Genomic DNA, 12,880 nt, shown 5'->3' on the forward strand with positions numbered 1-12,880 from the left:
TCATCTTAACTAATTAGCCTCTCAGTTTGTATGGTACCTTCCAACTTATCTGTATGTGTGTGTGTATATATATATCTTTTTACCATATGTTCCCTTTTATGCATCCGATGAAGTGGGCTGTAGCTCACAAAAGCTTATGCTCTAATAAATTTGGTAGAGTTACATACCCACTTTGCAATACCTTTAGCTTAGTGTAATGACTACAAAAAGTACCAGGCAACAGAGAATTGGGCCCTTGTCTTGGAATCTGTTTTTATTAAATTTCTACCTCTACTGATAGACTTACATATTGCAATCAGCCTTGGATTTGTCCTACTAATCCTTGTGAAACTAGACTCTACTAAGGAAAGCTCAGTGTATTGAGACTTACAATACTGATTGACAGACAGACAGACCCCTAACTCTCACTGCACCCTGTAGATCAAATACATATTCTCAAATGTTTTTAACCAAGGGTTAAAACTGAAAAACATGGAGGTTAATACCAATATTTCCAAATGGGTATGCTTCAAGATAGACACCTAAATCTATGTGTAAACACCTAAGTAAGGCCTGTTCTTCACTTGAAAGCTTTACTGGTAAAACTACTTCTGTTAGGAGATGGAATTTTTACTGATCTTGTTATAGCAGGGGGGAAAAAAAACATTGAGTGTGGACAGAGTTGTACTGTATAAAGATGGCTTATACCAATATAAAGAAAAGGAGGACTTGTGGCACCTTAGAGACTAACAAATGTATTTGAGCATAAGCTCTCGTGAGCTACGGCTCACTTCATCGGATGCATAAGTCCTCCTTTTCTTTTTGCGAAGACAGACTAACACGGCTGCTACTCTGTCCTTATACCAATATAGTTAGGACACTTCTCAAAGCCAAACTGGCATAAAGCAAGTTACACTGGTATAGTTAAAGCAGTACAACTTTGCAGCGTAGACAAGTTTTAAGTTGTAGAAACTTACTTTGTTTCTTTCCCTCTAGATTTTTGATTTCCTGGTTGTTCTCATTAGTTATATCATGAATTCCATTTTCACTTCCCAATCTTCAAATCCGCTGTAATTATGAATCTACATCATCAGCCCAAAACGAACATCACTAATGCAGGTGTCATGGGGGAGGGGACACGAGTGCAGTGTTTATAAAATGGAAATGATTCACAGACTGGCCATTACTTTCCCCTTACTTATTGCTCAGAGCCCTACCCTTCCTTACATGTTAAATGTTAATCAGCACAAACTGAAATTCACATTGATTAAATGCTGATAAGTCAGGACCTGAAATCTTTGTGGTGCTGAAATCCATTGCATATCTTTAATTCTCCATGGAAGGAAGGTGCTCAACATTCCAGTCTCTTATCCTCTCTTCCCTAGCCCTGTATTTACACATGAAGGCATGAATGTACATATAATCCCAACTCTAATGGCATAAAAAGAATTGTAAGCAGCCATGTCTGTTTTCTACCAGCCAGGCTAAATAAAAACAAACAGTCTTCGGACAACTCCAGTCCCTTTGGCGATAGGCACTAGGTCTGTGAAATCATTTGAAAGAAGCAATCAATATATCACAATTCAAGTGACACCAACTCACTGGCAGGAACTTCCGCATGCAGTGGCATTGCTGTAACTTGAAAATTGTGCAACACCTTTAGTAAACACTTCCTCATGTAAGAACAAGAATAAAGCTGAAGGACTCATTCTCCCTCCTTCACTGCAGAAGGCAGGGCAGGTTAAAGTAGGAAGAAGCTAGAGGCCAGTCTTTCTCAAAGCAAGGACACCGCTTTCCAGGCTTAGCTGAAATGATTAAAGTATTTCTTATTTCTACAGTTTTGCTCCTTTCTCAACACCGAGGTAAGTTTTTCCCCCTTTTATCAAATCGCTGCTAAGTACAGTGACAGATAAGTTTCTATAGCTTTTGTAAGCTTTTAATTATTAACAGGTGGCTGATACTGAAGAACCATGATTGCATTTGTTGTACTCACACCAGATGAAGTCACTTGAAGACAATGGCATTGCTGAATATAGAGGTTTTTGTTTCACGACTCAAGTTAACAAGTAATCATTAAAATTCTTGAGAAAGGCAGATTAGTAAAGAAAATATTTACCCGATTGACTAAACTGGACACAGATTGACTCAAGACTTGGAACAAGTTTGTTCTGAGGAAGTGAGAAAGCCGTTTTTTCAACAATTGTGAGAGAATGTATTCAACTTGGATAATTTGTTGCATTTACAACATTTTAATTGTAAAAGAAATAATTTTATTGGAATTAAATGAACAGAAGTCCTCTACTTGCAATTGAAATAGAATGATAAACATGTAATATTTATGTAGCACCAGGATAATACCTTGAGATCACCCGGAATATGATTAAATAGTTATATATTAAATCCTTTCAATAGTAAGTAAGTATAATTATTTAACCATATTCTATATGAGGTGCCATACATTAGTTTTTGAGTGTATCCTTGCTTGCTTGCTATTTGAATCAGGAGCAGATTTTCAGAACATGACATGCACAAATATGCACAAATTTGCACACGCGATTCATGGTCACTTGGACATGTAATGGTCTTCAGTGCACACATATATTATGTATAGAATTAAACAGAATTGTGTATGGAATTATATGCATTTTCTTGTGAAGAGTTCTGAAAATCTTCCCCTTGAGACTTTATATATCTTGATCAAACAGATTTCATTTTCATATGTAGATCCACACTAACTGGTGGTCTTAATTCCTGATTTAAGATGGTTGGGAAATTGCAGTATTTATTTACGCCTTATCACCAATTTTTTAACCTGTTGTAACAGATCCAGACTAAACTTCTTGCTCAGAAAAAACTGAGTTAAAATCATGCCTGAAGCAAAACAAGATGACACCAAACATTCACTCTGAAGAACTGACTCTAGGAAAACTATTAGAAACAGAACAAAATATAACTGCTTACTTAACATACCCAGAATCTTGTAGCTAAAAATCCTCATATGAAATACATCACAAAGGTATTAAACCATAAGGCTTGTCTTGACTAGAGAAAAGGTCAGATTTAGATCAGGCTACCTAGCGAAACCCAACCTAACTTGAGCAACGGAGGCTGTAATTTGACTTGCTAAAAATCAAGCTAAAGGCGTTACCCTGAATCTGCAATAGGAAGTTTTGGTTAGGTTGATTTCAGTGACACCACTCAAAGACTTTTCCTCTTCTAGACAAAACCAAACAAGGGGCTGTTTCAGCAACTCATACTCTCTGATTAGTGCTCGCCCACGCAAGTAGTCCTATTATTCACTGAAGAGATTCACTGATTTCACTGAAACTTTACATAAGGAAGTACTTCTCAAATGGAGTAGCTGGAAAATCAGACCCATAGAACGCAACGTTCGCTGGGTGCTGAGCTCTTTTGAAAATCTGGCTACAAGGGTCACAATGGGGTCCTGAGCGCTTAGGAAAATCTGGGCTTTATTTATGTGATTAAAATAGGAGCCGACCTATTTTTTAAATTCTGGTCCCAAATGTAGGTGCTGAACCCTTGAAAATTTGTCCTTTAGGGTGAAATTCACCCCCCTGCAACGGGATTAAAGGGGGCCTATGTGGTATATAGGCCTTGTGATGTCTCATAGGACAGAATCTGATTTTCAGAGACTCTGAACACCTTCAAGAGAAGTCACATGTGCAGAGCACCTCTGAAAATCAGGTCGTGATACACTGATGTTCTTCAGTGCAGAAGCTGAAAAATTTTTCTTCTGACCCTTAGTAAGCTCTTCACTACCACAATACCTCTAGCACGTACTTCACTACTGCACAGTCAGACTACAACATATCCACGTACACAAGGGGAGATGGAAAAAGGCCATTGGGGTCATCTAAGATGTCTCTCCTGCCACCTCCGTCATGGACATGTATGTTCCCTACTTTTCAGCATATTTGCCAAAGCTTTGCCCAGTCCACTTTAAATGCCACCACAGCGAGTCAAACATGTCATTGAACTAGAAACTTTCCATGGGAATGTGTCAATTTCAACAAAGTTTCAGTTTTTTAAAAACAAAAGTTGAAATGAAGCGTTTTGACCTTTTCAGAACAAAGCCTTTTGAAGGTATGCGTTGAAATGACTTTTCATTTCAAAATGTATTTTAGTTTATATTATAAATTATGATACAGCATAACATTTTAAAAAGTCAAAAATCAGAACAAAGCATTTCAACTTTAACACAATGAAATGTTTTGAATGGCCCAATACAATGTCTGCCCCCCGCCCCAATCATTTTCTGGGAAACTTTGATTTTTTTTTGTTTTCATTCCAATTTGGACCCAGGAGACCCAGACCCAGATTCTAGTTCTGCACATCTTAATGCCCTTTCACTCGAGTGATCCTAATGAATTTTGGACATGGTTCCATGCTCCAGACAGGGATATCAAGAGCTTGCACACCACATCAGAGTGGTACTAGTATATGATCCATACTGGGCATGATCTGTCCAAAACAGGAGAGTAGCTGTCGTCCAGTGCAGGGGTTCTCAAACTTCATTGACTGTGACCCCATTCTGACAACAAAAATTACTACACGACCCCAGGAGGGGGGACTGAAGCATGAGCCCACCCAATTGGGGGGCCAAAGCTGAAACCCCAGGGCTTGTAACCTGAGCCCCACCACCCCCATCTGAAGGCTGACCCCAGGCAGTGGGATTCGGGCTTGGGCTTCAGCCCCAGACTCCAGACAATCTAACTCCAAACCTGGTGACCCCATTAAAACAGGGTCACGATCCACTTTGGGGTCCTGACCCACAGTTTGAGAACTGCTGGATTAGAGGATGAGGAAACAAGAGCATCTTGGAAAACAAGAGCAGCTCTTCCTATAGATATTCGAGACTATTTCATGACTCAGTTCTGGATTGGTGACAAAGAACCTATAGGGATATGGAGATCTAACTGGTCCAGAGTAGCCATAATACTCTGATCCAGCAGTTAGGATTGGCTGAACCTCGGTGGTACCAGTATTAGTCATTCTAATGTAGTGGGGACGGCATAGTCATTTACATTCAGATCACTTTGCAACACTGTGATGTTGCACTCTGTATGATTTTGTGAAAGTATGCTGATGAGTGTGACTATAATGTAACTAAAATATGCTTCATGCAAAAGGTCTCTTGTAAGTTATCATTACAAAGCTTATAATCTACTGAGTGTGGTCATTCTATGTGTATAAATGTATCACTCTTGTATCTGAAACTAGAAATATGAACTATAACTCCAAGGTCCTATTGTAGTTATGCAGAGTGTGGGCCATTAATGGTGGGTTGGAATCTTAATGGCTCCATTAAGATTCCAACCAGGACAATTGACTGTAGATGGCTCTGTTTTACTATAGCAGCCGTGTTAGTCTGTATTCGCAAAAAGAAGAGGAGTACTTGTGGCACCTTTGAGCATAAGCTTTCGTGAGCTACAGCTCACTTCATCAGATGCAATCTGTGGAAAATGATGATTGATTGCATGCTTATGCATGAGCCTATGCTCAAATAAATTTGTTCGTCTCTAAGGTGCCACAAGTACTCCTTTTCTTTCTGTTTTACTTGTAAGTCTTCCTGTATATTTGTATGCTGGCAAGTAGGTAATGAAGTCTTACAGTGACATGTGATCATGTCACCTGAACTGGAATCCATCTTTAACCTGGTGCTTTTCCATTGAGGAGAGGTGGGAACCCAGAGGGACAAAGGATTCCCGCCTTATGCAAAAGATATATAAAGAGGGTGGAACAGAACAAAGAGGCAGCCATCATGAGAAATCCGCTAGCGAGCACCTGAGCTGGAACAAGGGCTGTACCAGGGGAAAGGATTGTGCCCAGACTCGAAAGGTGTCCAGTCTGTGAAAGAAACTTATTGAAATATCTCTAAGGGTGAGATTTTATCTGTATTCCGTTTTTATTACTGTACTAGACTTACACTTGCGTGTTTCATTTTATTTTGCTTGGTAATTCACTTTGTTCTGTCTGTTACTACTTGGAACCACTGAAATCCTACTTGCTCTATTTAATAAAATCACTTTTTACTTATTAATTAACCCAGACTATGCATTAATACCTGGGGGGGAGGGGCAAACAGTTGAGCATCGCTCTTTATCAGTGTTATAGAGGGCGAACAATTTACGAGTTTACCCTGTATAAGCTTTATACAGGGTAAAACGGATTTATTTGGGGTTTGGACCCCATTGGGAATTCGGCATCTGAGTGTCAAGGACAGGCACATTTCCTAAGTTGCTTTCAATCAAGCCTGCAGCTTTGGGGGGATGTGGTTCAGACCCTGGCTCTGTGTTGGAGCAGACTGGCGTGTCTGGCTCAGCAGGACACGATGCTGGAGACCCAAGCTGGCAAGGCAGGAAAGCAGGGGCAGAAGTAGTCTTTGCATATCAGGTGGCAGCTCCCAGGGGGCTTCTGTGATCCAACCCGTCACAGGGGTGTAGTCGGGCAGGATCTGTGCACAGCTGATTGCTTTGAGGTAGCGGTAGTGATTTTAAGTAAGTTTTAAGTGTAGTGGCTGGAGAACAGACAAAGTGGTTCATGTTTGGTTATTTTCTGTTTGCTTATTTTGGGTAAGGGAAGTAGGGACAGAAAAGGAAGCAAAATAAGTAAGAGGGAAGATCAGAAGAAGCTAAAACTGCACAGGACGCAAATTGCCCAGAAAGGCTGAACACTGGGTGCTGTGAAAGTCTCTGTTAACGAAGAAGCCCCTGAGCTGAGTGCATCTGTTTCAGTGAACTGAAGATGGGTGTGCTCCAGCCTCTGTGTCTGTGCTATCCTTGCAACAAAGCCCGTTGCCAACTGTGTCCACATATCTATTGAGGGGACACCATCATAGGGCCTAATCACATCAGCCACACTATCAGAGGCTCGTTCACCTGCACATCCACCAATGTGATATGTGCCATCATGTGCCAGCAATGCCCCTCTGCCATGTACATTGGGCAAACTGGACAGTCTCTACATAAAAGAATGAATGGACACAAATCAGACGTCAAGAATTATAACATTCATAAACCAGTCAGAGAACACTTCAATCTGTCTGGTCACTCGATTTCTGATCTCAAAGTGACTATCCTTCAACAAAAAAACTTCGAAAACAGACTCCAAGGAGAGACTGCTGAATTGGAATTAATTTGCAAATTGGATACAATTAACTTAGGCTTGAATAGAGACTGGGAGTGGTTGAGTCATTATACTAAGTAAAACTATTTCCCCTTGTTTATCCCCCCCTCCGCCGTTCCTCAGATGTTCTTGTTAACTCCTGGAAATGTGCTGCAAATGGCCCACCTTGATTATCACTTCAAAAGGTTTTCTCTCCCCCCACCCCACTCTCCTGCTAGTAATAGCTCATCTTAAGTGATCACTCTCCTTACAATGTGTATTTTTTCACGGTCTGTGTGTATATAAAATCTCCTCACTGTACTTTCCACTTTATGCATCCGATGAAGTGAGCTGTAGCTCATGAAAGCTTATGCTCAAATACATTTGTTAGTCTCTAAGGTGCCACAAGTACTCCTTTTCTTTGTGCTGAAGCTGACTGGAGTGTCTTAACTTAGCTAGACAAGAGTGAAGGGGTGACTGTTTTGGCAGGAGGGGGTTCCTCTGTGGTATCCCAGCTCATCAAGTGACAGTCTAAAGGGAAAACAAATGGAAACTGATGTGCAATTTGCCCAGGAAAAGGCTGCCCTGGCAAAAGAAAAGGTTGCCCACCAGCAAATCCTGGATTTAAAAGACAAAGCTATTAAGACCCAGAAGCATGAACTGGCTATAATGGAGTGGAAGAGGTGCACAGAGACATGTATCCTGGAGTGGGAAGTGGGGGTCCTGGTGACTCCTGTGGTGAGAACAAAGCCCAAGGACTCTGGAGCTGGAAGCAAACCCAACCTGAGTGAACGGGGCGGGGGGGAATTTTGCTGGCTAGTGAAAGGTCTGTCATAGCTGGTAACTGTGAGCCCGCAGCTGCATCAAGGTCTCTTTCCCTTTTGGGGGACACAGGCGTGTCTCCCCCGAGGGGAGCCCAAAAACCCTGGCTCTGGGTTGGAGCAGACTGGCGTGTCTGGCTGAGCAAGACAGGGTGCTGGAGCCCTACGCTGGCAGGGGCAGAAGTAGTCTTGGCACATCAGGTGGCAGCTCCCAGGGGGTTTCTGTGATCCAGCCCGTCACAAACACAATGGCTAATATTGCTCAGAAGGCAGCACAGGATAACATTTTTGGCGACTACATATTTCCCCAGCCTGGCAGCTTCTTCTAGCAGCAGCAATGCAAGAACTAGAAGACATATTGCCCATTGGCCCAGAACACTCTGGGGCCAGGTGCAGCCTCTTTCTGCGGAGAATAATAAAGGGGCCTTCCTTCCCATTGTGAGACTATTTCTGATCGCCTTATAAAGTAAAGTGAATGCATTTCAGCAGTTTTAGCTGAGCTGTTTGTTCTGTGGATACAGAATAGCGTTTCGAGGACACAAAGCGCGATCTTCTCTGGAATAGTTTAGACCTGGGGTTCTCAAACTTCATTGCACCGCGATCCCCTTCTGACAACAAAAATTACTACACGACCCCAGGAGGGGGTCCAAAGCCTGAGCCCCGCGACCCTGAAGGGGGCAAAGCTGAAGCCCAAGGCTTCAGTCACAGGCAGGGGGCCTGTAACCTGAGCCCCGCCCTGCATGGTGGGGCTTGGGCTTTGGCCCTGAGTAGTGAGGCTTGGGCTTGGGCCCTAGCCCCAACAAGTCTAATTCCAGCCATGGCAACCCCATTAAAATGGGGTCCCGACCCACAGTTTGAGAACTGCTGGTCCAGTGCATCAGTCATATGACTTCTGCTATCTCAAAGCTTGTTGAAAGGGAGATCATGGTAGATGGAAATAATGTACGAGTAACAGATTCACAGCAGCCACCTGGGATAGGAAGATAGATGGACTCGTGTATATTCCCACATATATGATCAACATCACAAAGGAATCCATAGCAATCCAGAACAATCAAGTTCTTCCTGAAGGAACTATCTTAGAAGACCCCTATGCAACTGGTCTGTTACAGCTATTATGTTTTATGCTAATAGTACCTAATCGTATACTAGATGCTACCCAATATGTAGAAGTTCTCTGCTGCAAAGAGATTAAAAACTAAGGTAGACCCTGACTCAAGAAAGCATCTCTATCCAGGACAACACTTAAGCATGTGCTTAAGTCCCATTGGACTTATAGTTAAGTACGACTGGAAAAAGGCTAATGTAGTGCCCATCTTTTAAAAAGGGAAGAAGGAAGATCCTGGGAACTACAGGCCAGTCAGCCTCACCTCAGTCCCTGGAAAAATCATGGAGCAGGTCCTCAAGGAATTAATTCTGAAGCACTTAGAGGAGAGGAAAGTGGTCAGGAACAGTCAGCATGGATTCACCAAGGGCAAGTCATGCCTGACTAATCTAATTGCCTTCTATGACGAGATAACTGGCTCTGTGGATGAAGGGAAAGCAGTGGATGTGTTGTTCCTTGACTTTAGCAAAGCTTTTGACACGGTCTACCACAGTATTCTTGCCAGCAAGTTAAAAAAGTATGGGCTGGATGAATGGACTATAAGGTGGATAGAAAGCTGGCTAGATTGTCGGGCTCAACTGGTAGTGATCAATGGATCCATGTCTAGTTGGCAGCCGGTATCAAGTGGAGTGCCCCAAGGGTCGGTCCTGGGGCTGGTTTTGTTCAATATCTTCATAAATGATCTGGAGGATGGTGTGGATTGCACCCTCAGCAAGTTTGCAGATGACACTAAACTGGGAGGAGAGGTAGATATGCTGGAGGGTAGGGATAGGATACAGAGGGCCCTAGACAAATTGGAGGATTGGGCCAAAAGAAATCTGATGAGGTTCAACAAGGACAAGTGCAGAGTCCTGCACTTAGGACGGAAGAACCCAATACATCGCTACAGACTAGGGACCGAATGGCTCAGTAGCAGTTCTGCAGAAAAGGACCTAGGGGTTACAGTGGACGAGAAGCTGGATATGAGTCAACAGTGTGCCCTTGTTGCCAAGAAGGCCAATGGCATTTTGGGATGTATACGTAGGGGCATTGCCAGCAGATCGAGGGACGGGATCGTTCCCCTCTATTTGACACTGGTGAGGCCTCATCTGGAGTAGTGTGTCCAGTTTTGGGCCCCACACTACAAGAAGGATGTGGAAAAATTGGAAAATGTCCAGCGGAGGGCAACAAAAATTATTAGGGGACTGGAACACATGAGTTATGAGGAGAGGCTGAGGGAACTGGGGATGTTTAGTCTGCGGAAGAGAAAAGAGTGAGGGGGGATTTGATAGCTGCTTTCAACTACCTGAAAGGGGGTTCCAAAGAGGATGGATCTAGACTGTTCTCGGTGGTGGCTGATGACAGAACAAGGAGTAATGGTCTCAAGTTGCAGCGGGGGAGATTTAAGTTGGATATTAGGAAAAACTTTTTCACTAGAAGGGTGGTGAAACACTGGAATGCGTTATCTAGGGAGGTGGTGGAATCTCCTTCCTTAGAAGTTTTTAAGGTCAGGCTTGACAAAGCCCTGGCTGGGATGATTTAGTTGGGGATCGGTCCTGCTTTGAGCAGGGGGTTGGACTAGATGACCTCCTGAGGTCCCTTCCGACCCTGATATTCTATGATTCTATGGGCCTTCGTGCTTTCATGCATTGCGGGCTCAGATATAATGCAACAAAGGGGTTGTACAGAAGGTTGGAGTAGTGAGCCCAGGGTTAAGATCATGGGGTTACTCAGCAGAGGCCGGTGTAGAGCATGATGGAGTAATATTTAGAGTAAACAGACATTAGCTGTCACTAGTATATAAAAGATACACAGGTGCCACATATCCTGTGCAGTCTGAGCGGAAATTGTATTTATGTTTCTGAGTGGGAGAAATAATCACAATTAACCTGTTAACATGAAATAGATCAGATTTTTCAAAAACACTCATGCGCTTTGAGATAGACCTCGGAGCAGTGCACAGAAGAAAGATGCTCTGCCCCAGTCTGAGTTTGTCGAGTGTAACAGAGGGATCTAGAAGCAAGATCAGATCTAGCCAGAGCTACAGTTAGCTAATAATTTAATAAGGACGGGGATCCCACAGCCAAATCCACAACGCCCATCTGAAATGCAATCTGCTCTCCTGCCCTTGCACTGAGCTCAGCATTATACCCAATAGAGATCTGAGAGTCCTGAGAGGAGAATTTTGCTCTTCAAGTAGGACAGAAGACACACACTGCCAAAAGAGCACTGGTAACATGACTAGGGCCAGACTATGATAGCACAAGGGGGGAAGAGAAGGAATGAGGAGATGACTCTGCATAAGGAAGGTACAATTCAAGCTCCTTGGCCCTCCTCAGCGCAAAGTCAACTCCTTGCTGTCATCCATTTGGTTGCGATCCACCCGAAAAGAGCCATGGTCCTGCTCCCATCTGCACACCAAGCAGTGAAAATAGCCAGATGCACTGTGTGTGGGGAAAGTCGGGGGAGAAGGATAGCCTGCTGCACCTTCCTTAGAATCATGGAACATCAGGGTTGAAAGGGACCTCAGGACATCTAGTCCAACCTCCTGCTCAAAGCAGGACCAATCCCCAACTAAATCATCCCAGCCAGGGCTTTGTCAAGCCTGACTTGAAAAACCTCAAAGGAAGGAGATTCCACCACCTCCCTAGGTAACGCATTCCAGTGCTTCACCACCCTCCTAGTGAAAAAGTTTTTCCTAATATCCAACCTAAACCTCCTGCACTGCAACATGAGACCATTACTCCTGGCGTCCTTAACACAATCCCCACCCATACCTACTCACCAGCCCCCATGACAGCCGGATGCACCTGCCCCAAAGAACTATCCGCCCTCGAGCTAACACTGAGTTGATGCAGCTCTGAAACTCCCCCAGTGCGGGCAGGTGCCCATCAAGGTACAATCTGACCCTTAATATGGACTGCAGCTCTCCCATACAATAATGGCACAGGAGACAACTGCCGGGTATTGCAAATTGTGCACATACCGATGTACTGACTAACCATGAGGCTCCCTGATTATGTAACTGGTTTCCTTGTATTCTGGCACGGTGAGTAGTGTTGTGCACATCTGTTCACAATGAAGCATGCTATCAGTCAGCCATTGCCAAAGTTTCATAGCCTCAGGGCCTTTTAGCATTTAACTCACCCTGGGCTTGGATATCGACAGAGCTTTTGTGTGAATCTGAAGAACATTTAAATAGCCTCAAAAGGAGTGAATTCGATTTGTCCAACCCCAAAGGCCATACTAATACATATGCTTAGCTGGATAAAATATCCATATTCTACCAACTGATACTTCTAGTATGCAAGCACGTGTATGCCGTCTGTGAAATGAATTTTTCCACGATGATAGTTCCCTTTGAAATTTTTCTGATTTTGGCATACAAAGATTCAGATTTTTGGGTTTTCAGTGACAACCGCCCCCCCCCCCTTTTTTTTGGGACAAAACCAGAACTTTTTTGGCAAAATTTCTGTTTCATTGACAAGCCATTTTCCATAGAAAAAAAGATATTTTGCTGGAAATTTTTCAACTTACTCTAGTGAGGAAGGACAGAGCAAAATGGTTAGATCACATGCCTAGCCATCTGGCCTCTTGGAGTTTATTCTCAGCTCTGCCACTGACTCACTATGCAACTTACTTATCCTTTCTATGCCTAAGTTTACCCACCTCCAAAATAGGGCTAATAAAAAGACCTGTCTCACATGCGTGTTATGAGACTTAACCATGCACGTAAAGTGCTTTGACATCCTCAAGTGAAAGGTGCAGTCTCAGCACAGGTTATTAATATTAATGAGTTCAGGCTAAATTTTCAAAAAGAGACTCATGTCCAATTTGTCCAGTGCCCAACTTGAGACAGATGTTTTAGCAG

The 12,880-nt window shown here is 43.2% G+C and overlaps 1 protein-coding gene across 2 annotated transcripts in view; it reads left to right on the forward strand.

Annotated features, from left to right (window-relative positions):
- Positions 1-1,709: 1,709 nt before the first annotated feature.
- The window catches only part of LOC144257629 (zinc metalloproteinase-disintegrin-like NaMP), a 51,352-nt gene continuing 40,181 nt past the window's right edge, over positions 1,710-12,880 (forward strand). Inside the window, exon 1 of one of the 2 annotated variants that reach the window (XM_077805650.1) lies at positions 1,710-1,841. In XM_077805650.1, coding sequence (XP_077661776.1) covers positions 1,790-1,841 — 52 coding nt within the window. In that variant the 5' untranslated portion in view covers positions 1,710-1,789. Of the gene's footprint in view, positions 1,842-5,547; positions 5,881-12,880 lie in introns of those variants that run through there. The other variant, XM_077805651.1, reaches the window with a different exon arrangement.

The sequence above is a fragment of the Eretmochelys imbricata genome, chromosome 26, assembly GCF_965152235.1.
Source record: "Eretmochelys imbricata isolate rEreImb1 chromosome 26, rEreImb1.hap1, whole genome shotgun sequence".
Taxonomy (NCBI): domain Eukaryota; kingdom Metazoa; phylum Chordata; order Testudines; family Cheloniidae; genus Eretmochelys; species Eretmochelys imbricata.